General features: G+C 40.1%; 1 protein-coding gene across 7 annotated transcripts in view; it reads right to left on the bottom strand.

The window, feature by feature from the left end:
- LOC100564866 (actin, alpha skeletal muscle B) overlaps window positions 1-7,029 on the bottom strand; it is a 47,560-nt gene extending 40,531 nt beyond the window's left edge. For 2 of the 7 annotated variants that reach the window (XR_010001986.1, XM_062967853.1), the window contains exons 1-2: window positions 6,971-6,991; window positions 2,060-2,685 (exon numbers count right to left, since the gene is read on the bottom strand). Coding sequence is in view for 4 of the 7 variants with exons in the window: in XM_062967853.1 (XP_062823923.1) it covers window positions 2,060-2,188 (129 nt within the window). In the remaining 3 variants the exon portion in view is untranslated. Of the gene's footprint in view, window positions 1-2,059; window positions 2,686-6,970 lie in introns of all 7 variants that reach the window. The other 5 variants (XM_062967851.1, XM_008117385.2, XM_003225158.4 and 2 more) reach the window with 5 other exon arrangements.
- Between the last annotated feature and the right edge of the window lie 6,936 nt (window positions 7,030-13,965).

Raw genomic sequence — 13,965 nt, forward strand, 5'->3', positions numbered from 1 at the left:
ATTATAAATGACTCTCACTGTATATATATTTTAGCAGACACTTATTAATTTCTTGATTTTTGATAGACTACGTCCTTACTGTCATCCTAATTCTGGTCACTAACAAGCATTATTCCCAATATCTGAGAAGGCATGAGCAATTGCAGCAGAAGCCCATTGATATCTCCATGCCATTTAGTGAGAGCCAGCATGGTGTAGGAATTTAAGCATTGTAGGGTTTAACAGGTTTTCCATCCCTGCTCAGCTATTGAGTGACCTTGGGTAAGTCACCTTCCCACACCTCAAAGGCAAAGGCAAACTCTCTGAATAAATCTTGTAACTGTAACCCCATGATAAGGTTGCCTTGGAATCACCACAGGTCAGAAATGACTTGAAGGCATACAACAGCAGCAGAAGCGATAATAATTCCCCATATCACCCTTCATAAGAACTATAGCATACATTGGTGGTGTGCATTTATGTCCACTGACTTTGAGACAGCTTCAAATTACATTATAAGTTCAGTGTAGAAGCACCCAAAATTTTATGCCTGAGGATCCTTTTCACAAAGTCTTTTAACTGCTCTGGCTTTCACACCAGAGGTTTACCTGGAGGTTTGTTTAGTAGTATCGGCATTGAGAGGTGTGCAGGAGGGCTGAAGAACTTTTTGGTGTCAGGTTGCAGCAATGTACCTGCAGTTAACAACACCATAAAGCATGGGATTCTATACTAGCCAACCCTACTGGAGCTGTGTGTGCCTGTCCCCAACAGGCAAGGTAAACAGTAGCTGTTAAAAAAGAGTGCCCTGGAAGACATCTACTTAATTAACTGACATATTCATGTATATAGTATGGATATATGTTACTTGACTTGATGTCTAAAATATTTTATGCATTACGAAAAATGCTTTACACATTTTGCACTATAATTATAGAATTAAAAGTTAAAAAAACCTTTAAGAGAATCTTCCAAATGCAGCTCATCTTCGTCATTCAGGCCAGATCTGTTTTAAACATGGGGGTTTTGTTTTTGTTTTGTTTTGTCTCTGAAAGAGTGGCCAAGCAGATATTTCTGGAATAGTTGACAGTCAGCCTGAGGTTATGATATTTTATTCATGGTTCAATCATCCTTTTTTAAGATTAAATAAATTGAGAACTAGGTGGTTTAAAGTAGTGAGTGGAATGCCCGTTTCTGTGAACAAAATGTGTATCATAACATAATTACCTCAATATAGAATATTTCATGTTACAGAAAACTTTACAAGCCTTTTCCATACAAGGGAGATTAGTCATTCTTTAAATCCCAACAGACCCATTAAACAAATGAGTACAATTGTTGGAAGGGCCTTGGAGCAGATTTTGGGAGGATGTGGAGGGTTGCATTGGGGATGCAAAAAGAAAATATTATCATTTGAGCGGAAATCTGTTCATGTGAAATTTCAAACTCAAGTTGGCATTACAAGTGGCATCCAGACAATTGTTCTTGCTAGAAATAATGACACTCAGAATTGGTGCATTTGTTTGTTTTGATACATTCTTGAATAAATACTATGGGTGGGAAATCATCGAACACTTTCTGATAAGATATGAACTTAATTCAGTGCTTACGTTTGGATGCAACAGTATTGTACTTATACATGTCTGCAAAGCATGGCTTTGGAGACATCAGAAATTCCTGAATTTGTTTTAGATTAACTTCAGCTTTATTGTGCTGTAAACTGGCATCAGTTATTAATTCTAGCTATTGCTACATGAAACATGTCTGTTTGGTATGAAGTTGATTTGTTTTGACAAACCATATGAACGACCAAAACCACAAATGGTCCCGATCTGGATGGCACACCAAGCTGCATTGAAGCTAAAATGGAAGTAAATGCTTTCAAATGCTGGGACTAGAAGAGGACAGGGGTCAAGCATGTGAAGCCGAAGCTTTTATTCTGTTTGAATAATAGCATCATATCACAAACAGCATGCTGGTTTTCAAAATCCATTTTAATGGCTTGCAGAAAGTGCTTTTGCTGCATATTAAACTGAATGCAGTTTTCTGGTTGGTGGGCATTGACTATTTGTTAACAACTGACCTGATGTCGAGGTCGTCCAACGATGGATGGGAAAACAGCTCGGGGAGCATCATCGCCAGCAAATCCAGCTTTGCAAAGCCCAGAGCCATTATCACAGACCAGAGCTGTGGTTTCATCATCATCACACATGATCTTTTTTCAGTTGTAGCCCAAAGAAGCAATTGTTTATGGAAAGGTAGACCTGGAATCTCTGACAATTTTAATTACAGAACACACACACATAAAACAGTGGTGCATGCACAGTAAGATATCTCTTTGCAAGAGTCAGCAAAATATATGAATACATACCCTCCAACATTTTATAGACACAAACTGGAGCCAAACAACAGAGTGTGGTCAAGATATTAAAACATTGTCATAATTATGAGCCCCCGATGGCCTAGTGGATTAAAGCCTTGTGACCTGAAGGTTGGGTTGCTGACCTGAAGGCTGCCAGGTTCGAATCCAACCTAGGGAGAGCGTGGATGAGCTCCCTCTATCAGCTCCAGCTTCATGTGGGGACATGAGAGAAGCCTCCCACAAGGATGGTAAAAACATCAAAAACATCCGGGCGTCCCCTGGGTAACGTCCTTGCAGACGGCCAATTCTCTCACACCAGAAGTGACTTGCAGTTTTTCAAGTCGCTCCTGACATAAAAAAATTGTTATAATTCAAGATTAGAACTATTTGTAAATAGAGAACAGACAAGCCAGTGTGCTTTAGTGGTTTGGGTATTGGGTGGTGACTCAAGTTTGAATTCCCACTCTGCCATGGAAACCCACAAGTCATACTCTCTCAACCTCAGATCAAGGCAATAGCAAACCTCTTCTGAACAAATCTTGCCAAGGGTCAGGAATGACTTGGAGTCATACAACCACAATAATGGCTGTTAAAATAGAACCACAGTGCTATAATTGTACATCGTGAAATGTGTGTGTACATTTTACATGTGTACATATATGTGTGCAGTTTTGCTCCCAGGAGAAGCATGTCATCATTTCCTTATCTAATGAAATGTACACATTTTTATACATTCAACACATGAAACTAGCCCAGACACTAAAAGTAATGCCAGAGTCACATCTTTGTCTGCTAATGTCCATAGGCTTAACATAAATGAACAAAAAGAGGAAGTCTATATGCATATATACCACTACACAAGTAGGCCACCTGCTCCAGATCTTCCAGTTCATTGTGTGGACATCAAGGGGTTGGGGATGGGAAGAAATGCCACCGGTATCCCTTTCCCTTTAATCTTTTGTATTATACAGTTAATACACTAGTAATTGGTGTATCCATAATTTGTGCTGTCCAAGTAAGGCAAATTATTAACCATATCATGTCAACAGAGATGTCTATTGAATGGTATGTATGCTTGCATGTTCTGAAAAAGACTTTTCCTCTTAAAGGCTGGGCTTTTTAAAGGAATAAACAGTTGGCCATCAGTTAGCATGTGGGGCTCAGTGGCTTTTTTTTGTTTCCTGATTACATACGTGCTTTTCAGGTTAAAAGGAAAGTCAGGAGTATCAAAGGGGAGGTAAAAGAAAACACCCAAATGAATAAGGAGGAGAGCGAAATAAGAGAGACAGAGGGAGGGAGGGATTGGATCCTCGAGAGCCTCAGGGAGAGTATAGGAACCAGTTATTAATTATTTTGAATTCTTAGTACTCTAAAAGAGGGATGTGTATGCATAAGTACGTGTATATCACTATGAAGTTTTGCTGATCACTTAGTGAAATGATACATATGACCAGTGTACTGAGGGGTCTGTTATGTGTAGATCATAATGGAATTTTATTATTGAAATTATGCTAGGAATTATATGTCACACACATACCTCCTATATTTCAAGCAAGTGCTTTATGTTACCAAAAATGCTGCCCAGAAGTAGCACTCTGAAATGTTTTAAAACAGCGTTTCTCAACAGGGGGGTCGGGACCCCTAGGGGGGTTGCAAGGGGGTGTCAGAAGGGTCGGCAAAGACCATCAGAGAACACTTATTTCTGATGATCTTAGGAACCCCTTTGGCAGAGAAGACTGAATATCACTTCGGCTGTCCTTCTCTTCCTTTTTGGAAACAGACAGCGAATCCTCCCACCAAAAGCCCAATTTGCCCAATTCTATCGTTGGTGGGGTTCAAGGGGCTCTTTGATTGTAGATGAAGTATAACTACCAGCAACGTCAACTCCCAAATGTCAAGGTCTATTTTCCTCAAACTCCACCAGTGCTCACATTTGGGCATATTGAGTATTTGTGCCAAGTTTGGTCCAGATCCATCTTTTGAGTCCACAGTGCTCTCTGGATGTAGGTGAACTACAACTCCAAAACTCAAGGGCAATGCCCACCAAACCCTTCCAGTATTTTCTGTTCGTCATGGAGTTCTGTGTGCCAAGTTTGGTTCAATTCCATCATTGGTGGAGTTCCAAATGCCCTTTGATTGTAGGTGAACTATAAATCCCAGCAACTACAACTCCCAAATGACAAAATCAATCCTCCACAACCCCACCAGTATTCAAATTTGGGTGTATCGGGTATTTGTGCCAAATTTGGTCTAGTGAATGAAAATGCATCCTGCATATCGGATATTTACAATTCATAACAGTAGCAAAATTATAGTTATGAAGTAGCAACAAAAATAATTTTATGGTTGGGGGTCACCACAACTGTTGTGATTCAGTCTGATGATGAAGGGGGATTTGAAAGGGGATTTGGGTTTCAGTAGTCTGTTCCAGGAAATGTGGAACACCAGTTTGAACAGCAGTTTGTCCCTGGGGATGTTGACATTTCTGAAATGCAGGTGGATTCGGAAAGTGTTGATAGCTTAGCAAAACAGACTAAACGGGAATGTGGATAGCTCTGAGTTTAGCAGAGATGCTGCTGAAGTTTGTGATAAGGATGACCTTTCATGGGAGTCTGAGAATTGTCAATATCAACAAAGCCCAGATGGGAATGAGGAGGATGAATTTGTGTTAGACAGGGATTCCAGGTTGAAATTGAGATCAGGCTCCAGACGCTCTGTGAGAATTGGAGGCAAGCGTGGGGGGGAGGGGTAGAACTCAGAGGAGGTTTTAAAGGAGATGTAATTGGGAAAGATTTAAGTCAGAACAACATCGCTGTTGGAGATTCAACTCTTGCTTAGTATCGGTTCATGCCCCTTCTCATGTTTGGAATCTGTGTTTGGCTTATACTTTTGAAGCTCATGTTTTTCTGGTTTCTTTGGAACTGCCTTGCTATTCTTGGGACTCTGTACTTTTATCTATGAACACTCTGAACTGTGTTTTATGGATTGCACTCTCATTTGGATTATTGCTTTCTTTACTGCCTTTTATTAAGTTTTGCTATTCTTTATCAATAAACTGAAAAACTCAAGCCTGCTGTGGTGGAGTGTGTGTGTCGTAGCAAGGTGAACCAGCGCTGAGGTGCGACAACATGAGGAACTGTATTAAGGAGTCACACCATTAGGGAGGTTGAGAACCACTGTTTTAAAAGACTGAGTTGTATCTATGAAATACATGCTCATTATTCTAAACTGGCATTTTCAGAAACACCTTTTCCACCCAGAAATATCCCCATTAGTGCTTCAATAATGTTACAGTCTTATTATTATTATTATTATTATTATTATTATTATTATTATTATTATTATTATTATTTTATTTATAGCCTGCTTTTTCTGTCCACACAGAGACTCAAAGCGGCTCACAAATAAAGGCATTTCAGTACAACTTCAAATATACAAATATTCAAACAGTATCAAACAACATTAATATTAAAACAATCCAGGTTAAAGCCATAAAAGCATAGAAGGCCTTTTCTTTACAGGAAAATTAAAAATAGACCTTCTCTGGAAAGCTTTAGAAAGTGTTGGTTAATGTTTTGAAATGGCAGCTGCTCCCGATAAATGTTCACTTCAAAGAACTATGCTTTATTTGCAAACTGTGAATTACTTATCTGAAAGACTGTTCTAGGAAGTGCAGCCAGATATGGCTGGCTCCATGGGCTTGTCCACGTGACTTGTGTTTCGGATTCTTTAGTTTCCGTGTCTAAGGGTTCCGGGTCTCCCTCCACTAATCCAGTTAAAAGTCCCCACAATGTGGGTAGGAAAGGTTAAAATGATTTTGTGATCAACTGTGCTCCCTCAGGACATTATACCAGGAGCTTTTAATTTCCATAGAAATCGAACCCTTGAAAGCATTCATCATGGTTCCTGCATAGAACTGGGTTGAAAAGGAATATTCATGTGCATTAAAAGAACTAATGCTTCACCTCAAAACAACCAGCGTGTGTTGAACAAAAGACATGGTGACCTGAAGTTGATTGGTAATCCCAACTAGGGACCATTTAATCAATAGCTTTTACTCATCATTCAACAACTGATACAGTTGTTCTACTCTAGCTGTTACTTCCTGTTGGCTGTTTCCGCCCCATTAGGAAGTGTGGATTCTATCTTCCACAACACAATGAGCACATTTCATCCTTGATGTCACATTATTTAGTGGGAAGTGGCAGTACAAACACACCTATGCCAAGGATCGTTGCTGGAATATATTTAATATGAAAATTCACTCTCAGCTTAACTTTGCACTTTCAGTTACCATGCTAAAGGATAACAAAATATGCATATGCATAGTGCTTCTAACAAAACACAGTTGTAGTGTGTTTATGTAACAGCAATGGAAGAATAACATATCAAATTGTCCTTAATCTTACTTGTGAAGAAACCACAACTATTCAAACTACACAAGCAATCAGTTCAGTGTTTTGAACTGTAAATCTGGCTCTGTTGTGTATGCTAAGTAGTTCTGAAAGTCACCAAATGGTAGAAAAGTCATCCAGAATCATCATAATTGAATGCATTATTCCATCAAAATGAAATAAAAAGAAATTATATGTGGAATCAAAAAGGCCACTGTGAAAAGAACCTATTACTTACCAGATACTTCAAGAGATTCTTGTAGCTCCCTTGAACAAATGGAATGACCTCACATTTTATTATATTTATATCAGCTTGTGGAATGGGGTTCACAGAATATCTAGATCTGTCATGCCATTTTTGGAAACGTATTTTTTCAGCTTGTGCTTTTCAAGCCTTATCAAAGCAACCGCTTGAAGAGCTGGATAAATTAGGGCAGAACGTCTGACCTCCTTGGATGCTGGCCTGCTCTGAATTGTAGACAGCTTCCTCTCTGCCTTCTCAGTCCCAACAATCTCACTTTTCTTTCTTTCCCTCCCCACTTTTCAGATAAACTGAAAAGGTTTGCAGGTATAGATGTAGAACCAGAACAAGTATGTTATGAATAGCTTTAATAAAAAGGAATTATAACACATGTAGTACAGTACTGATGGATGAACTGTACAGTTATCAGGTTGCTGTAGTAGACAGAAAATAGACATTGTATCTCAAGATGAGGTGACTGTGCCTGAAAATAGCAACTGACTCAGCAACTAGAATGGTTGCTGGAAGTCCCTACTTGTTAATGCTCTTTTTCAATGTCCCATATAATTACTCAACATAGAAAGATGGCAATGACATACCCACTGCAAACGTTTTACAAGTGACTTTTACTTGCTCCAGCAAAAAAGTATTCAGAGTAAATCATTTCTTCATTGCTTCTTAGAAACAATTTGCTTCTAACTTCAGCCGCCCTGAGTCCCCTCGGGTGAGAAGGGCGGGGTATAAATAATTGAAATAAATCCCAATGAATCCCTCTCTTCCTTCTTGCACTCAGTTCTCACTCTCCTTTCCCTCCACTTCTACCCCACTCTTCATGATGCCTGCCTCCCTTGCTTCTTACATGGCACAGGTTAGACTGCTTGCAACTCACTCCCTTTTGCCCTTTTGCCTTCCTTTGCCTCGCTTGGAGGAGAAATGGCAAAATTTGTGGTATGGTAACCTTAAACAATTTTAGAGCCAGGATCAGATGCCTATAGGATGAAGTTTAATTCCTTGGAAGCAAAGCTTTAGAAGGAGAGAAGGGCAAGAGAAGTGACAGTGAAGATACAGGTTATTGCAGCTCAGCTAAGCACAATTGTTGCAAGGTAGAACTGCTTCAAGAAGAATAACATTGATTGCTAACTGTTGATCATGACACTGAATAAATGTGTCTCCTTAAAAAAATCGTAATGGGCAAAACAGCATGCATTAACTATGTCACTGCATTTCTGTGATGGTGAGATTAGCACGGCACCTTCCCTGCTAGAGATATGCAATGGTTGCACTTTTGCTGTCTTGGGAAATCCTGGGCTGCAGGCCTGTTTGCTAGGAAGGTGTGCCCTGCCTCTTACATTGAACAGGAAGTTCAACTACCAAGAAAGGTGTTCCTCTAATTCTGATTCTAAAGCAGATAAAACTTAGCAAGAGCACTCCTTGAAAGAAAGCTCCGTTCACACATACACAGTCATCTCCTGTCTAAGGAGAGGGCGGTTTATAAATAATAATAATTATTATTGAAGTTATTTTATTCTGTTCATAAACAAAAGTTGAAGACTTCAAAATAAGCTTTGAACATCTCCATTTTCCTTTTCTACATGTTCATATCCAACAACTTCATGGTACACTACCTCAATTAGTAGCAGCTTCTTCAACCCACAGTAGACAATTCATTTCATTTGATGTGACATATATTCTAACAATTAGTTCTCTAGCTGTCACATCCCTTTAGACATTAGACACTTCCTATTTAATAATCACTGTGTGTTCCCTTGCCTTCCCCTCAGGTTTGCTTTTTAGGTGTTAGTTTTCCATGTGTGGGCTCAATACACAGAGAAGAAAAGCTGGTATGCATGCATGTCTCTTTCTCAGTGCCAGCTTCGGATATTGCAACAAGCCATTTTTGATTTTTGAAAATCTGCCAGTGCTTCAGTAATGACTACCTTAACAAAGAGCCTGTCCTTTCATCAAAATAACGTGTTACTGTAATATCAGAGATGCTGCTAGAAATGTTCCTATCACAATGTCACTAGGATCAATAATTTCTATATGGGATGGAGTTCTAGATTATTTGTGTGATAAGGTTTTTACACATTTTTTCTGAGTGTAACGACAAAATGTTTCCCTGCTACATTCTACATTCTACATTCCCCACAGGCTTAACTTAGCGCTACTGTTTTGATTAACAACTGACAATCATCTTTGAGAATTCCTGGAAAGCAGGATAAGTTTAAGCAGATTGGAGGTCAAATGTCCTCATTTTCAAAAAAGAGGAATATAAAGAGGACCCAAACAATTACCAAACAGTCAGCCTGATAGTGTTTCTCAAACTGTGCTCCTCCAGGTGTTTTGGACTTCAGCTCCCAGGAATCCTAGCCAGCTTATCAGCTGTTCGGAATTGTGGGAGCTGAAGTCCAAAACATCTGGAGGAGAAGTTTGAGAACCATTGGCCTGATAGATTCTGGAGTAGATTAAAAAGACAATCTTTAAGCACTTTAAGGAAAGACATGCTCACTAACAGTCAACATGGGTTTCTCAACAAGTAATGTCAAACTAGCCTTATCTCTTTTTCATAAGAGTTACAAGCTTGGCCGATGAAGGGAAGGTTGTGGGTGTAGCATATCTTGATTTCAGTAAAGCCTTTGTAACGGAAAACCTTATTTAATGGGGATTTTTGTCTATGTTATTTATTGTTGGTTTAATGGTAAAGGCAGGCAGGAGTTAGCTACTTCCGATTTGCTGTGCGTGGCCAGGGTAACGTAGCTGCTGCTGTAGAAATATAACTATTTGGAGAGGCTAGCAAGAAAGGGGCGGAACTAGCTGAAAGGAAAAAGGAAGAAACATTTTAAAAGTTAGTTCAGTTCAGGTTCTAGCTAGGAAGCTAGAAGGAAGACTTCTATATGTTGAGGTTCTAGCTAGGGAGCTAGTGGGAAGATTTCTGTATATGTGTTTCTAGCTAGGGAGCTAGATGGAAGACGTCTGTGTTTCAGTTTTCTAGCCTGTGAGCTAGATGGAAGATGTATGTGTTCATGGTTGTAGGTACCAATGTATATTGAGGTAAAAAGAGAGTGATGTAAGTCTGGGCCCTTGGTTAGGAAAACCTGAGAGGAACAGAGAGTCTTTTGAGGCTAGGTTTCAGTCAGTTTGACTATAGTGAAGAGTAACTTTGAGTTTTAAGTGCCCAGTCAAAAGAGCTGAGGAGAGATATATATTGTTTAAAAGGAAAGATAGTGCCTCAACAAGTTATGCTGTGACTACGCCTTCGGAGACTGTGAATGATGGTGGTGGGATCAGGAGAGGAAGGAAAAACCCTAGCGAGGAGGGCTCGCTGGAGGATTTGCACAGAAAGAGAATTAGGGATCTCAATGGGGAGTCTTCTGAGGAAGATTCAGATGGGGAGTCTGTGGAAGAAATGGATGCTGGGGAACAGGTGGTGGCTGAAGAAGTGGGCACTGACTGGGCACGGGCACCGGAGATGCCTGGGGAGGAATCGGGGCCCATGGATACTGCTGACACTGGGGAAGCTTGGGTACCTTCAGAAGCAGACCCCACTTGGGCTGCTTGGAGGAGTGAGGATGGATCTCCAGGTGTGTGTGGTGTTGGGCGTGGGCAGGTTGATTGGGATTCTGATGAAGAATTCAGGACACCCGACCCACGGGCGTTAGTTGTGTGGAGTTCTGATTCAGATTAAGGATTTGGGTCACCTGCTCTTTGGGCGTTGGTGTTTGGACACTGAGGGAGAATAGAGATAAAATGGGAATGTTTAGGCATTTCAGTTTGCGTGTGGCAAGGTGTTGCTGGGCGCCACTGGGACTCCTGTACGTGTTATTGAAGACTGGACTGGGACTTTGCTTCAGATGTAAGTTAACCTGGGTTGTTTTGCAACGGAGGGCTGGAACTGTGTGGGTTTTCCTGGACTGCACTGTTATTGCTATTTTGCATTAGTTGCTGTTGCCTCCGTTACCTTGGCTCTTTGTGCCATTCCGTTTCGTGGACTTTGAATTGATGACGACTAAATCTTGGACCTTGGACTGGAACTCAACTCTGCTTCTGCCTTCGCTCCCTGATTTGTGACTACCTACGGCTCTCGACTCCTGGCTGGCCTCCCGACCCTGTTGCTGCCTCCTTTCCTGACCGACCTGATGACGTCTCTTCGCTTTGCTCCTTGAGCTCCTGGCACTGTCTGCACTCTTATTGCTATTTCTCCTGTTTCGACTCTGGAACAGTTTGACGACGTTTCCTTGCTCTGTCCCTTTAAATCTCAAAGCCTGGTGTTGCCTCCGTAGCGGCTTGAAGCCGCTCTCTCTCCTTTTGCACCAGCTTCCAAAGTTTGTTTACATTGCTAGTTTGGGACTTTGGGGAGTTTTTTTGGGAGTTTCCAAGTTTTTGCTTTGTTTTGGCTGCTGATTTCAAGTCAACTCAGAACGTTTTGAGTCAAACTGAAGAACCTTTTGGTTTAATCTGGATTATTTGCTTGAATAATCCGGTTTATTTGTTAAAGCATAGCTTTTGATATATTTTTGTTTTAACTGCTTTAAAACACAGAGTTAACTGTTTTAAGCCATCTTTTATGTTTGTGACTTGTTTTTGGGCTATTTCTTGAATAAACTCTGTTTTGCTCTTGAATTGGCGTCTGACTTTTGACAAGTTAAACTAAGTTTAAGTGTTTAGAAAGTTATGTATCAACAGCTTTGTGTAACCAAGTGAGTGCAAGACAATATATGTAATAATATCCAAGTGGAACTGAAGAAAAGAACCTTTGTAACAAGATAAGCTTCATGTGCCAAAGAACTTATAAACATTTCTTTGTTTTCAATAAAGATAGTGTCTTTAAGTTGTGAACTGCACACTACAGAGTTTGTGAGGATTCTGCCCTTACTCTCCCCTCAGTACCATATTGCCTTACACACACGCTCATGTGTTTATTGCTGGAAGTGGTTGGTGTGAGAGAAACATGAAATAAACTCCATATTAGATGAGTTCACTGGAAAGGGTTGCTATGGCGACAGCTGCTTGGCTATGCCAGTCAGCATTCTGATTGGCTGCTGCCTTCTGGCTTAACAGAGGCAGACCAACGGGTTTTTCCAACTGACATATTTCATATTCTTTTCTGGAGAGTGAAGAGAAAGGAGCTGACTAGATTTTTAGTCAGGAGTGTAATGGCTGTCGTTTCTCCAAAGTTTGACTATTTGAAGAAGAGATGAGGCATATTTAAAGGGACTGTTACATATTGTTGTCCTGTGTGTTTGAACTCTTGAACCTGAATAAAGATACTGTTATTGTTTCACTCAAGCCTAAAGTGACAAGTCTTATTATACAGCAGATTTTATCTTGATTTAAAGATGGTGATAAAGCTTCCGTTTATATTTTTATCTTTATTTTATTTACATAACCTGCCAGAGTTGGGATCTTGAAACAGAGTTTTCCCCGATTGTTTGAGAAGCCTCTCTTTTGCTTTGTGAGAGTCTCTTTACATTTAATGGTGGCAGTGGTGGGATATTAGGAAAAAGATTCCCCCCTGTCTGAAAGAACCTTGCCTTTACATTTAATGGTGGCAGCAGTGGGCTAACAAGAATTCCCCCTGCTTAATTGTGAAGAGTTTTTTCTTTTACAGCCTTCAACAATGTCCCCCATGATTTTCTTTCTAAGAAGTTACTAAAATGTGGGCTAGAGTCTACTATTATGTAAATTAGGAAATGGTGAACTGGCCAAACCCAAAAAGTTCTTACCAATGGCTAATGGCTAGTGTGGTGCCATGTGGTTCTGTCTTTGATCCAGTGCCATTCAACGTCTTTATCAATGATTGGATGATGAAATAGAAGATATGATTATCAAATTTACATATGACACCAAATTGAGAGGACAGAATCAGAACACAATAGAATCTTAACAGATTAGCGAGCTGGGCCAAAACTAGATTGAGGAAGTCATAATTGGCTGGAAATGTTTAGCATGGAGAAGAGCAGGTTGAGGAGGGCATGGACAGGCATGTTTAAATATTTGAAACGATGTCATATTGAGAAGCGGGCAAGCTTGTTTTCTGCTGCTCTAGAGACTAGGACATGGAGCATGGATGCCACCTAAAAGATTCCACCTAAATGTTAGGAAAGATTTCTTGATTTACCATCGACAGTGGAATATGCTGCTTTGGAAAGTGGTGGAGGCTTCTTCTGTGGAGTGTTTAAAGCAGAGGCTAGATAGCCATCTCTCAGGAGTGCGTTGACTCTGTGGTTCCCACTTGGCAGGGGGTTGGGCTGGATAGCCCATGTGGTCTCTTCCAACTCAAATGTGACATCCTTTAAAATAAACATGACTATCATGTTCCCTTCTCAGCCTTCTTTTCTCCAAGCTAAACATACCTGTCTCCCCAAGCCACTCTTCTTAGGACTTTGTTTCCAAACTTTTGGTCATTTTAGTCACCCTTCTCTGGACACATTCCAGCTTGTCAATATCATTCTTGACTTGTGGTGCCCAGAATTGGACACAGTATTTCAGGTGAAGTCTGAACAAAGCAGAATAGGACTATACTCCTGTTGATGCAATGGCTTTTTTAGTTGCCACATCACACTCTTGTTCCATGTTTAGCTTGTGGTATACTAAGACTGTTTTCAAGCCAGATGGCACCCATCCTATACCTGTGTATTTCATTTTTATTGCTAAAGAGTAGTACCATATACTTCTCCCTGCTGAAATTGTTCTGTTAATTTTGGCCCAGCTTTCTAATCTATTAAAATCATTCTGGATTCTGATCCTATCCTCTGAGGTATTAGCTATCCCTCCCAATTTGGTGTCCTCTGCAAATCTGATAAGCAAATTTGAAGTGGCTAAGTTGTTTACATCGATATTGTTAGAAAAATCGGAACACTTTAAAACTAGAAAACATTTTCCCATCTTACATCACTACTCTTTGACATTTTTTACAAGGAGACAACGACCGAAGGTTCACAAAGAGACTATGAATAATAACTAACATTTTAAACACAAATGAAAGAAGAAAA

The sequence above is a fragment of the Anolis carolinensis genome, chromosome 1 (assembly GCF_035594765.1).
Source record: "Anolis carolinensis isolate JA03-04 chromosome 1, rAnoCar3.1.pri, whole genome shotgun sequence".
NCBI lineage: Eukaryota > Metazoa > Chordata > Lepidosauria > Squamata > Dactyloidae > Anolis > Anolis carolinensis.